The sequence below is a fragment of the Felis catus genome, chromosome D3, assembly GCF_018350175.1.
Source record: "Felis catus isolate Fca126 chromosome D3, F.catus_Fca126_mat1.0, whole genome shotgun sequence".
In the NCBI taxonomy this organism is placed as follows: Eukaryota; Metazoa; Chordata; class Mammalia; order Carnivora; family Felidae; genus Felis; species Felis catus.
This window is the reverse complement of record NC_058379.1, coordinates 15,986,351-15,998,289: the sequence shown is the minus strand read 5'-3', so window position 1 is coordinate 15,998,289 and position 11,939 is coordinate 15,986,351. Positions and strand designations below refer to the sequence as shown.

Sequence of the window (11,939 nt, the reverse complement as noted above, 5' to 3'; positions counted from 1 at the left end):
TTGACTCAGGCTAGCAGCCAGATTCTCTAATCCCTCTCACAGAAAGGGCAGTGCCCTCCTGGGCCAACTCATGCAGGGCCCCTACCAGTACCCTCCCTCAGTCCCCACCAGGGCATAGGGCCTGTGCTCACAGCTCACCAAGTTTCTTTTCTGGTGCTTGAATAGATCGCTTTTATACTTTTGAGCTTAGGTAAATTTTTTCCATTGTATTCTGAAAGTACTTTATCCAGTTTTGGAAAGAGGATTTTTGCATGTTTCCACAGTCTACTTAAAATCCCTATAGTCCCCAAAATCTAGAGTTCCCACATCACTTGGATTTTCAGGGTGAGACAGCCAGTTACCCAGGTAGGAGTGCTTTCTAGGCCACTCTCCACCTCAAGTAAACCAAATGACCTAGAAGTTCCCTTTTCTCATACATTTATTTAAATACTTCCTGGCACTTGGGAAGGAAAGGCTTATTACAATGTCATCTGTAATCTTCCATCTTGTTTGGCAGAGCAAACAGAGCTCCTTTTAGCTGATGAGAACGCTGATTCCAGAATGTCCTGGCGTCTTCCAAGGGTGTCCAGATCCCAGGCTCCTGTGGTGGTGCTCACTGATAAGCAAGAGGTGGCAAGACCTTTGACCTGGAGATGCCATCAACCTGCTCAAACTGGGAACCTTCACTGTTGCCTCTCCTCAGTCTCCCCTCAAAACTGAGTGGCTCAAAGGAACTCAGTTTTACAGGCTTAACAGCCTTCCAAATTCTGCGTGCAAAACCCGTAGGTCAAGGGAATGGTCCTCAGTCCTGGGGGCAGCCAGAGCCACCCTGTCACTCACCCCAGAGTACCACGAGGATGGTACCATTTTCAATGAGTGCAAGACGTGACAAAGATTGAAAAGCACCTCACCGAGTAAACCTCGGAAGCGTTCCAGTCTTTTCTCCAAATGACTGAGTAAAATCAAAGCTTCCTCCAAGCCTGCGTCCCGTTATCTTTACAAAGCTTTATTGAAACCTGTACGTCAAGGTGACAATAATTCAGTGTTTGGAAAGCAGTAACAACAAAAAAGGGTATCCCAGACTCAGGTTTACCAAATAAATACTGGCAACCAGGGAGCTTGTTCCTCCGTCTCCCAGCAAGAACACAGGGCAGAACCATAGCTTCTGCTGACTTGAGGACAGGAACCTGCACTAATGGGCACGTCTGCAGCATCTCCCCGGAAACCACGCCGAGTGTGAAGAGGTTTGCTTTGGTCCAAAGAATGTCTTCTCGACATGAATTTAGAAGGCTGCTGTCAAGTTCTAAGTTCCTCCCAGAATAAACGACAGCAACTGCTACAGCCTTCGTCGCTAAGTAAAGACAGAGGTCCTGAGCAAGTTGGCATAGGGTAGGGTGCTCCTCCCAAGTTTTCATGGTAATACTGTCCCCTCATTGCGATTAGAGTAAAAAGCTGGACAACCTTCCAGCTAACAGTGGTCAGTCCATAGGATCATCCAGCTTAATGGAGAAATCCGGCAGCAGTTTTCAAAGTCTGTTCTAAGAACAGATTATTGCTGAATACAGTTCGCATGATCTATATTCTAGTTGGGGTGATTTAAAAATTGCCCTAAGGCCAGAGACTCAGCCACCTCTGGTTTAAAACAAACATACTTAGTGCACAAAAGCAGAAGAAACAATTGTACAACTTCATCTGGAAATCAGACAGGTTCTAATTTCTACAGAAATTATATCTCCCTGGAGCAGAGAACAGGCGACCATCTATTGCTTTGATTTCAGAGGACAGGTACCTGCTGTTGCCTCCACAGCCAGGCCTCAACAGGGACAAACTGATGGTCTTAAAAATGCCCATATGATTAGAAATTTTGCGTGGCCTCAGACCCTGCTTCTTAGATTTTCCCAGCAGAGTGGCTAGTGTTCATTTCTGGCTGAAGAAGAATCTCCACGACCAGTTCAGAACTGCACCTGTCCTCATGCACTGTGGTGTGGGGGCAGCAGACCGTCTGCTTTCCCTCACTGTCCTCGGCCTCGGTGAGCCCCAAGGCTCACAGCCGCAGGGTGCCAAGAGGACTGTTATAGACCGAGGCGCTTTGGGAGCTGCCGTGCCTGGAACAAACCTTCAAGCAGGACTACGGTGGGGATGAAATGTCTTATAAAGAGTGTGAAATGAGAAATTTACAGTCCGTTCCCTCTAGTGGAAAGCATGCACGCGTGGAGCCTGGTGATGCACACTGTTCCCTGGAGCCCACCGCTGGCTCCCAGCTCTTCATATGGGCTTGTATAGCAAGGTGGTGACATACTTTTTCTTGTACCGGTGGGTCGCGCTGAGCACCATCACTCCATCCTGAGGAAGAGGGCGGAAATGATCAAAGGTGGTACCAAGTCAAGAGCTCAAACTTTAGTGTGTGTGTGTGTGTGTGTGTGTGTGTGTGTGTGAAGCATCAAGAGGGCTTAATAAAAACACTCTTGTTCTGCCTTCAGAACCCGAGCCTGTGGATCTGCACCAGGTCCCAGGAGCTGCCCTTTAGATAAGCACTCCAAGTAATTCTATTGCTAGGGGGCCTCACAGCACACTTTGAGAAACACAGCTCTACCAGCAACAGAAGTGTCATTACCTTGATAGAGAGTGCATAAAGGTGGTTCAACATGACGTGGTTGGGCTCGGGGAGCAAAGCTGGATCACACTGTTGGAGAAACAAAAGCAGACATGAGCATTTAGGACTTGGAAATCAAGAAGATTCTCCCTTTATTTCACAGCACCAGGTAGCAATGGAAAGGAGGCAGGCTCTCATGCCCCTTTCTGCTTAAGTTGGGTAGTGAAAGACTGATCTGACAGGTGAGGTGAGGGGGTCATGCTTTATGGTCTAAGGGGAGCTCCCTGCATGCCTGTTGGATGCACTGGTGTGTGTCTCCAGTCAGGCTTTACCTTGGCCTCTAGTGGGCCACAGCTATCTTCTTATTGAAAGAGAAGGAGAGAGAGCCGTCCAATGAATACACTTTTAGAGAGAGCAGGAAGATAAATCTATACTAAACATTCCCGAGCAGTGGGCTGCAAGCTCATGTCTGTAGGATTCAGAAAGCATGAAGAATGAAATGGATAACTGTGGGGGGACGGAGGGGAGGCCACCCGGTGCCTGGGAAACCATGTCCCAGGGCAAACCACAACCGCTGCGGGAGACGCCTGCACACGGATGCTTTTGGCTCTTCATCGTAGCACACGTGTACCCGCTTGTATGTGGAGTCCACAAGCAGCATGGCTGCTTTATCACCTCATAAACATGGGACTTTCAGGGGGTGGCTTGGACAAAGCACAAGAACACTCAGATTCCCAAGAATTAGGGCTGTGCTGCGCATGTTTAGTGAAACGGAATGGAAAATTAACAAGGTAATAATGGGGTGCTCTTCAGGATCCTGGAGGACACATACTTCTTTTTACGAATAATATCAATTTCCCAGAGAAAATGTGTGTCAGCCAGATCTCCCAAGTTTTAATCCGAGAGCACTGACATTTCTGAAAACAATTTGGTAATTAAGAGTAGATACTGAAGTCTGGGGGCCAGAGGAGGAGTTCCATTAAGTAGCTTACCGACAAGGAATGGTTATAGATTTCTCGTCATGTTTCCCAAGGAATGGGGCTTAGGTTGAGGCAAGAGTGAAGCACTAGGAAAACAAGTTCAGAAAGGCTTTGTGCAACGGGAGAGCAGCACCCACACTCTGGAACATCTCACCGGTAGCCCGTTCCCACATCAGAGGGGGACCCTGGCAGTTAACACCAACGGGCAACACTGAAACCTTTTTCCCAACCGCTTCCGAGAGGCAGTTGGAAAGGGGCGGCACAACAGGACGGTGGAGGATGGTCTGGACAGACGCCTGTGTACTCACAGAAATCCCCGTGTCCTTGTTCAGGATGACCTGGAGCAGATGTGGAGGGAGAATGGGTGGTGCCTTAAACCGTTCTTCTGGTTTTGAGACATAGGGTTCCTGATGGTAGGGTCCTGGTGGGGAGCTGGACAGCTCTGTCGGGAGACGGTGACAGGACATTTACTTTGAAAATTATGAGGTCTAGGAGCAGCCTCACTGAATTTATGGCACCGTTCAGTTTTCCTCGTCCCCTCAACACAGATTTATATTCCCTTGAAGAATATATATAGGCCCCAAGGGTGAAGAGTAGAGGCAATGAGAAAACTCTTCTGGAATTTGGGTGACTGGCATAAAATTCAGCATGAACTCAGATGCCCTGGCAGCGGATAGCGGTGGTGGCAAAGCTGGTGATTCTGGGTCAGACTAACAAGGAAGCTGCTCTCAGTAACCTAACCTGACATGCCCTGCAGAACAATGCTGCTCGCCTTGGGCTGGGCTGGCAAATACCGCAAAGACGCTCAGGGCTTCAAGCGAGGCTTAAGCAGCTAAGCCCAAGGTCTGATCACCACCAGCCAGAATAAAATGGAAGACAGAGCAGCCTGTTTATAGACACAGTGGTGAAAACAAGTTATTATGAGGCATTGGCACATTTCAAAACTAAAACCAAAAATAAAAAATTGATAAATCTAATCTCTACAGGCTCTTTGACTCCACCACTCTTAGGTTCCTTTCAAACGCTTGCTTGTCTTGATTATACAGATATTAAGAAGCTTCTGGAGGGGCGCCTGGGTGGCTCAGTCGGTTAAGCGTCCAACTTCGGCTCAGGTCATGATCTCACGGTCCGTGAGTTCGAGCCCCGCATTGGGCTCTGTGCTGACAGCTCAGAGCCTGGAGCCTGCTTCAGATTCTGTGTCTCCCTCTCTCTCTGACCCTCCCCCATTCACGCTCTCTCTCTGTCTCAAAAATAAATAAACATTAAAAAAAAAAATTTTTTTTTTAAAAAAGAAGCTTCTGGAAGTGCATTTCATAAGGTCAGAGGTAGCTCACTTAGTGATGTCTGACCAGCTGGAAAGGACTGAGCTGTTGTCAAAGGACACGTAGGATGGGTCCTGCCCACCCAGTCCTTGGGCGGAAGATTAAACCTGATGTGCCCCCGCTCTGCCAATTCCCTCAACATCACTTTCTAGGGTACAGGCTCACTTTGTATGCCTCAACCACATGACAGCAGGAAATGGAGAAAAACAAGCATAGAAAACTGAGCCAATAGGAGTAAATACGTATTTTAAGAAAATGAGTATCTAAATATGAGGTCTATGGAGAGCCTGATGTTGGTTTACCAACAGTTAGGGGCCAGTTTTCTTTCCCCAGGTGGTCTATGCTACAGAAACTTGACTGAAAGCTTCGGTATGTGGCCTAAAGTTACATTTATCAGTAAGTGGGGGATACTTGGGCATTTTCTCCATCCTCCTATTCCCACCTATCTGACAAAGAAATAAATGGCTTCTCTAAAAGATTTGTTAGCTATCCAGAAAGAAGAACACTATCTTGGGATTTCCAACTCCTGCTCAACAAGCTGGCTTTTCAGCCACAGCAAGCCCGCCATGGTCAATTTACCACTGTGGTTTCTGAGCTGATAAGAGTAAGAGATCATGGGGGCAGAAGCTCCAGGCCCAGCCAGCCGACAATGAAGAATCATCCTGCAAACTGCACGGAACCTGTCTTCTTAGACTATCAGGTCCCATCCTGGACAATCTTTTCACTGCCTCCCACAGGGGTCCAAGGAATTGTTTACACTCCTGCAAAAAGGGGCAGTGGAGTTGGCACTGATGCCTTAGATTACAAAACATCACTGCCCCTGAATTGTATGTATTACGTTGCTTCCTGTGGGCTTGGATGAAAAGCAATTAATTGAAAGCTTGAGGCCTGGCTGACTCTTGCAAAGTTCTTTAAGGATGGTACCCAGCAGGTTGTGCAGTTAGCCGGTTTCCTGTGGTTAGCCTCTTTCTCCCCACAAAGGGATTCTGGCAAGGTGCTAATATGCCATATAAGTGACGGCCCAGATCACTGAAGTGTCCGTTTATCACCTGTCAGGCTGAGACTCTCCTGACAGGGTCGTCAGTAGGCAGGGAGCTGGCAGGCTCCCCCGGAGGTGGCTCATCACTGACCCAGTGCAACTTCCCAGGGCCTCTTGGCCCTGCCCCTGGCACGAGATCAAGCTCTGGTTCTGCTTCCACCATCTGCTCTCTGTGGCTAAGCAGGCCTACTGAATACTGGAGATGACCACAAAAATGCCTTACAGCTCCCTTGGGGCTAGATTTCAACAACTGACCTGACAGAGTTAGGAATCACTTTTGTGGCTCTTTAGGGAGCTACAAACATCCACATGACAGGGCAGCTCAAGCTCAAGAGTGAGAGGCAAGAGAAACAGGACTATTTCTAGACTGCACAGCCCCACCTGCACACACGTGGTATAAAGTAACTGTGTTCATACCAGACACATCGGAGCACTTTTGGGAATCCACCATTAAAGCATCAAATACTTCAAAGTCAGTTTTCTTCACTTGAATGATGTTGTTAACTGTGCCAAGCTGGCTGGTTACTATTGGCTGGGAAGAGACAGACAGGCAGAAATCATAACGTGGAAGGTCTCTGGAGTTATTCTTTAGAGGATTTAGAATTCCTGGCTGGAAGGTCTCATCTCCTGGCTGGCCAACCTGCTCATCTCCATCAAGTTTGCCCATAAGTCTGACAATTAACACTGCCATCTAGCTAAGCCACACACAGAGACTTTTACCAGCAGGACGAGGAGACCTGGCAACAATTGGTAGAGGAAAGTGAGCTGTTAGGATTGTGAAGGCAGTCAGAGGACCAAGGGCAGGAGGAAGAGTACCTCAGAAGGGTCATGTGTCCACTGACCATCCACAAAGAACTTGTACTGATGCTCCCCTTCAGGCAGGTCCAGGATGGCTACAAAGTTATTGTGGCTGCAACGAAAAAGGAAGCAGAGGATTTCAGCTGGGTGAGCTGCCCACTTAAGCTTACTTACAAAACTGGCCATGGGACGAAACCAAACCTTTGTGTGTAAAGAGTTTAGCTGCAAAAGAATAAACATTTTTAACCACTGTAGGCAATTCAGTATAATGACCTCAATCTAGAAAAGCCGTAAGAAAGCAGCATTGCAAGAGGTTTCCTTAAGGACTCACTTTGGTCAAATGCCAGGAATCCACATTCCTACCATCAAAAGGTCAACAAACAGGCATTCGTCCTTTTCAACTTGCCCGCAAAACACCACTTGGCACCTGGGAGGCCAAAGAGGACAGCAACTCAAGATAAACTGCACGCTGCCGAGTTTTACTGTCAGTCTGCCTTGGGCAGGAGACGGGATCAGTTTCCCAAGAACCACAAACAGGTCTCTAAAGAAGCTTGCTTAACGTCTAAAACAAGGTTCCAGGAATGCTTTTTGCTTGAAATGACTCTAACTGTGCTGAGTGTCCCCCTCCTATACCCACATTACCAGTGGAAAAGCAGGCGGCCTGTGACCGTGATCAGGCCACACTCAGCAGGGCACAAGTTCTCCTTTTGTTTCATCAAGAGTACTCACTAGTGAAGATGGTTTTTCACTGACTATTTGAGACAGAAGTCAGTGCTAGGATTCCTGATCAAGGGTTTTACCATGGTCTTGCTAATGATGCCTAAATAACAGGTACCTTCCAAACAAAGGCAATACAAAGAGTGTCAAAGTTTAGAAGGAACTTCAGAGATTTTCTGTCTAATGTTCCCTTCTTATAGTCAGGAACACTGAGGCTCAGGTGTTACCAACAGGTTAGCTTAGTCAACATGGACCCAAATTCTGGGCTTGAAGATTCCCAGCCCAGTGCTCTCTCTCCACTGCACTAGAAATAGATTTCTCATTCTGAGGAAGAAGTCTTACCTAAGCAAACCTATCTGAAGTCAAAGATGTCTGTGAGATACTCATAACTGAGAAGTGTTTTCTCCTAAGTGTGCTCTAAACCTAGAGTCTAACTGGGTATGAGATTTGAACCCTGTGAATCATTAAGCAAGATTATTTTCCATTCAGCATCCATTTTATAAAAACATCCTTTTCTATTCCTCTGCAGAAACCAGTTAGAAACCAGAGTATCTATCCCTGGATTAAGACAAATATGTGAATATTGCCCAGGCAATTACCTTCTCGTGAGAGGAAGTTTACTCCAGTTGTTGAAGGACCCGGATAAGTAAACTTCCTTTCCGCCTCCCGTCCATCGAAATACTGTTGGCCGAGCCTGGGCAGGGGCTTTATCATTCACTTCCAGATCATGCTGCCAAGCCAGGAATTCTTCCTTCTCTGGAGCCTAGAAAGGGAACAGTTTACTCAGGGACAGGAAGCCATCAGTGGGCTCCCTGCAACACACAGTTACCCTGTCTAGTCTTCTAAAAAAGAGGCAGTGATGACTACTTAGGTTCATTTTCAAACTCATTAACTAACAGCTCTGCCTTGGTTTCCCCACTGCAAGATTAAAATAACAAAAACAACTATTTCTTAAGGTTGTTGTGAAAGACTGAGACAGTCCGTGTAAAATGCTCTGCATTAATGTCTGACATGTAGTAAGTACTTAATAATTACAAGCTGTTAATATTGTTTTTAAAGAGATCTACATCAAAATTTTAGGAGAAACTACAGAACTCACTTGGAAGCGGGTACAATGAATTCAAGACTAGCTTGACAAATGTCATTTTCTTCCCTGAATTAACAAGATTCGAAGTATGTGAAAATTTATTAGAGACAATTCCAGAGCTGTCAACTTGAAGCTCACAAATCCAGATTCTAAGGGAAAAAATATTCACAAAGTGCTATCCAGGCACCGGGGAGAAAAAGGTAAGACAAAGACTGACCCTCCTTATGGCAAACAATAACTTCAGGCACGGGAAGTAATGTGTAACTGAGGTATTCCAAAATAAGGGAGAAATAAACACAGCCAACTCTGGTTGAAATATATGTGGTTTTAGATCCTTTTACACATTTCCTAGTCAGAAGCCAAAGACATTAAAAGAGCAGGAGTTCCAGGCTGGGAGAGACCTTTAAAGATGTCATTGAGCAGGGGCACCTGGGTGGCTCAGTTGGTTGAGCGTCCAACTTTGGCTCAGGCTCTATGATCTCATGGTTTGTGGGTTCAAGCCCTGTGTTGGGCTCTGTGCTGACAGCTCGGAGCCTGCTTAGGATTCTCGCTCTCTCCTCTCTCAGTCCCTCCTAGACTTTCGCTTTCTCTCAAAGTAAATAATTAAAAAAAAAAAAAAAAAAAGCGCTGTAATTTCTTTAAAAAAAAAAAAAAGGTGCCATTGAGCAAGTTTCTAATATCTTCATTTTGAATACTGACTGGAGCTTATCTTAAATGAGCCTGCATTCTTTAAGATTTAACAAGATCTAAAGATTAAAGAATAACAGACTGGAAAATCACTTGCCAATGAGGAAGTGATAACCACGGCCAACAGGGTGAACTAGTGTACTAAAATAATCCATGACTTTTTTAGGGGTCTAGGGCATTCAATTCAGTGTCTCTGCTACATCATCTCAGTAACGTCTCAGGAAATGATAATGGACACTATTTAAAATCATTCTCCACAGATCCTCTGTATGCTAAATATTTCTTATAGGAGCTTTGCAGCAGCAGCAGAACCACAAGTTACTCCTTGAAGAAAGGAGTTTGGTTCTTGTGGTGTCTTAAACAGCCGTCCTTGGGCCGCGATGATTTCTGGGGGAAGGGATGTCAAGTCTTTGGAGAACCAGGATTTCAAAGTTCACTTTGCACACAGCTCCCCGGGAATGCACAATTTCAGAAAGCAAGTGCAAATCACAGGACTTAACGCCCAGGAAGAGCAGGCTCTTTTTGAGTTGGACTCAAAGTCAAGATCCAAGTGAGGATTTAAAATAATGTGATCACCTAGCCCAACATCTGAGAAAAAAATATGAGTAAAGGTGGAATGAGTCGCCAGGCAACTAGCCCAATGGGCAATGATGATGAATACGCAACTGGATACTAACAGAGAGCATGCCGGGCCTGGGGAGACCCCATTTTTCCCAAGCCTGCTCTGTTGCCCTGTCCTTAAGGGATCCGTTCTTCCTTTTTTAGGCTATACCACATACTTTTCAGCTGCCAGAACCACTAAGTGTCCTTGGACTGGGCCCTGCAGCTGGAAACACCACACCCCATCAGGCGGTTTGCAGGAATATGGCTGAACCAGGAGTCAAAGCTCATCTTTAAAGTTTTGATGAATGAAAGCAGACTACAGTTAGGATGTCCAAATGTGGTCTGCAAAAATGTCTGCTTTGGGGCGCCTGGGTGGCTCAGTCAGTTGAGCGTCCGACTTCGGCTCAGGTCATGATCTCACGGTTCATGGGTTCGAGCCCCACATCAGGCTCTGTGCTGACAGCTCAAAGCCTGGAGCCTGCTTCGGATTCTGTCTCCCTCTCTCTGCTACTCCCCCACTCACGCTCTCTCTCTCTCAAAAATAAACATTAAAAAATGTTTTTAAAAATGTCTGCTTTGGTCTGTTTAAAATATCATGTCATATTTTTACACGAGAGGAGAGAGAAGGTTGAGTAGCAGCTGGCTGCCCCCTTTTCAGACTGACACTTCACTCACCTACTGACCTCCAGAAGTCCAATTCCTTTTCTGAGTCTGCTCTAAAGAAGCCGGGGGAACCACAAGTTCAGGGAGAACTAAACGCCTCTGGCAACTGCAGTCAGCTGGGTAACTCTGTTTTCAGCTTGCACGTGTGCGCCGGGTTCTCTCCAAAATCGACAATAAACTGCAAAACCAGCTCCGACAAAAAGGGCCCGTCTCCGTAAAGGTGAGGAAAGATCTCTCAAGGCTGTGAAACTAATTATACCTAAGGGGAAAGCAGCGACCGGGGCTCACCTGCTGCTAGCTCAACGATCTTAATTAATTAAGAATTTGAAACGCTGTCCCAGAGCTGCTTTCTCCTTAATGATGTTAAACGAAGTTAGTTCCTCCTCCCTCGGGGTGACTTTCTCTTCGGTAATTAGACACAGGTTCCTGGACTGCGAAGAGGGCTCTTACAGGGCCATCTGGCTTTTAAGTGAATAGAATTAAGTATCTCCTCCCTCCCGCTTACGAAGTTTCTGAGAGGACGTGGCGGGGAATCTAATAGGGGGTTTCTCCCCTCAACATTAATCAAGGGGAGCCGGATTCCCCCACCCCCTCACCTTGATTTCCTCGGAGTGGAAGAGGTCGGCGTCCTCGGGGCTGTCCATCAGGATCTTGGGCCTGTCCCCGTCCTTGGCGCCCCCGGAGCTGTCCCTCCGCGGCGTCTTGTGGCCGCCCTGCCGCTCCAGCGCGGCCCGCTCGCTGCTCGTGTTGCCCATGGCGGGGGTCTGCGGGGACACCGGGAAGCCGGACGGGGCCTCACTCCAGGGAAGGGGCAGGAGACTCCCGCAACTAACGGGTCACAAGGACCCTGGGGAAACAGTCGGAGCCCCGAGTACCACACCGCTCGGGAGAGGGCTCCGGGCCGGTAACCGTTTGAGGCGTGCGGGACGGACCGGCCGTTTCACAAGCCCGCGTTACTCAGGAAGCCCGAAAATAAGCTCGACACTTTCCCAACAACTCCCCCACCTCCTGGTAACTTCCGCTTCCGGCGCGTCTGAGAGTCGGTTGCGATAGGGGGTGGGGGCGGGAGCAGCGGGCGAAGCGCCTTAGGCTAACTCGACCTCACTTCCGCTTCCGGTCTGGATCTGCGCGGCAGCCACACCCAAAGGAGGCTCCAGGGGCCTCGGGGCGCGCAGTCGCAGTGAGCTGCTGCGGCCGGAGTCAGGACGAGACTGCGGAAGGCCGGCAGGGGGCGTGCCAGCGCGAGGGCGGTCTGGGCCGCTTTCCCTGCTCTGGAATGAGTGATGCCATTAGCTATTTTAGGTATCTTTACCCACTTCCTGTTGATCCTGCACTCGACAGCCAAAGAGATCATTTAAAGTGTTAATCTAATTAAGAGACTCATACTATTAAAGCTGGTTAATGCTCTAGCTCACACGCTTTTTGTGTGCCTTAGAAGCACTGCCTGAATAAAATGCAGATTCCCCGGTCC

At 47.6% G+C, this 11,939-nt stretch overlaps 1 protein-coding gene across 1 annotated transcript; it reads right to left on the bottom strand.

The window, feature by feature from the left end:
* Positions 1 to 400: 400 nt before the first annotated feature.
* Positions 401 to 11,513, bottom strand: PRKAB1 (protein kinase AMP-activated non-catalytic subunit beta 1). Its single transcript, XM_003994713.6, has 7 exons — positions 11,065 to 11,513; positions 8,028 to 8,191; positions 6,730 to 6,823; positions 6,331 to 6,445; positions 3,861 to 3,994; positions 2,594 to 2,662; positions 401 to 2,322 (listed from the first exon to the last, which is right to left on the bottom strand). Exons 1-7 carry the CDS (start codon positions 11,221 to 11,223, stop codon positions 2,245 to 2,247), a joined length of 813 nt encoding a protein of 270 aa, XP_003994762.1. The 5' UTR covers positions 11,224 to 11,513; the 3' UTR covers positions 401 to 2,244.
* Between the last annotated feature and the right edge of the window lie 426 nt (positions 11,514 to 11,939).

Coding starts and splice junctions, on each gene's coding strand:
- PRKAB1 (XM_003994713.6), bottom strand. CDS start 11,223: ATGGGCAACACGAGCAGCGAGCGGGCCGCGCTGGAGCGGCAGGGCGGC. Junction 6,446..6,729: donor GGACACATGACCCTTCTGAG/GTACTCTTCCTC, acceptor GTCTCTTCCCAG/CCAATAGTAACCAGCCAGCT. Junction 2,323..2,593: donor TTTATGCACTCTCTATCAAG/GTAATGACACTT, acceptor CCTCTTCCTCAG/GATGGAGTGATGGTGCTCAG.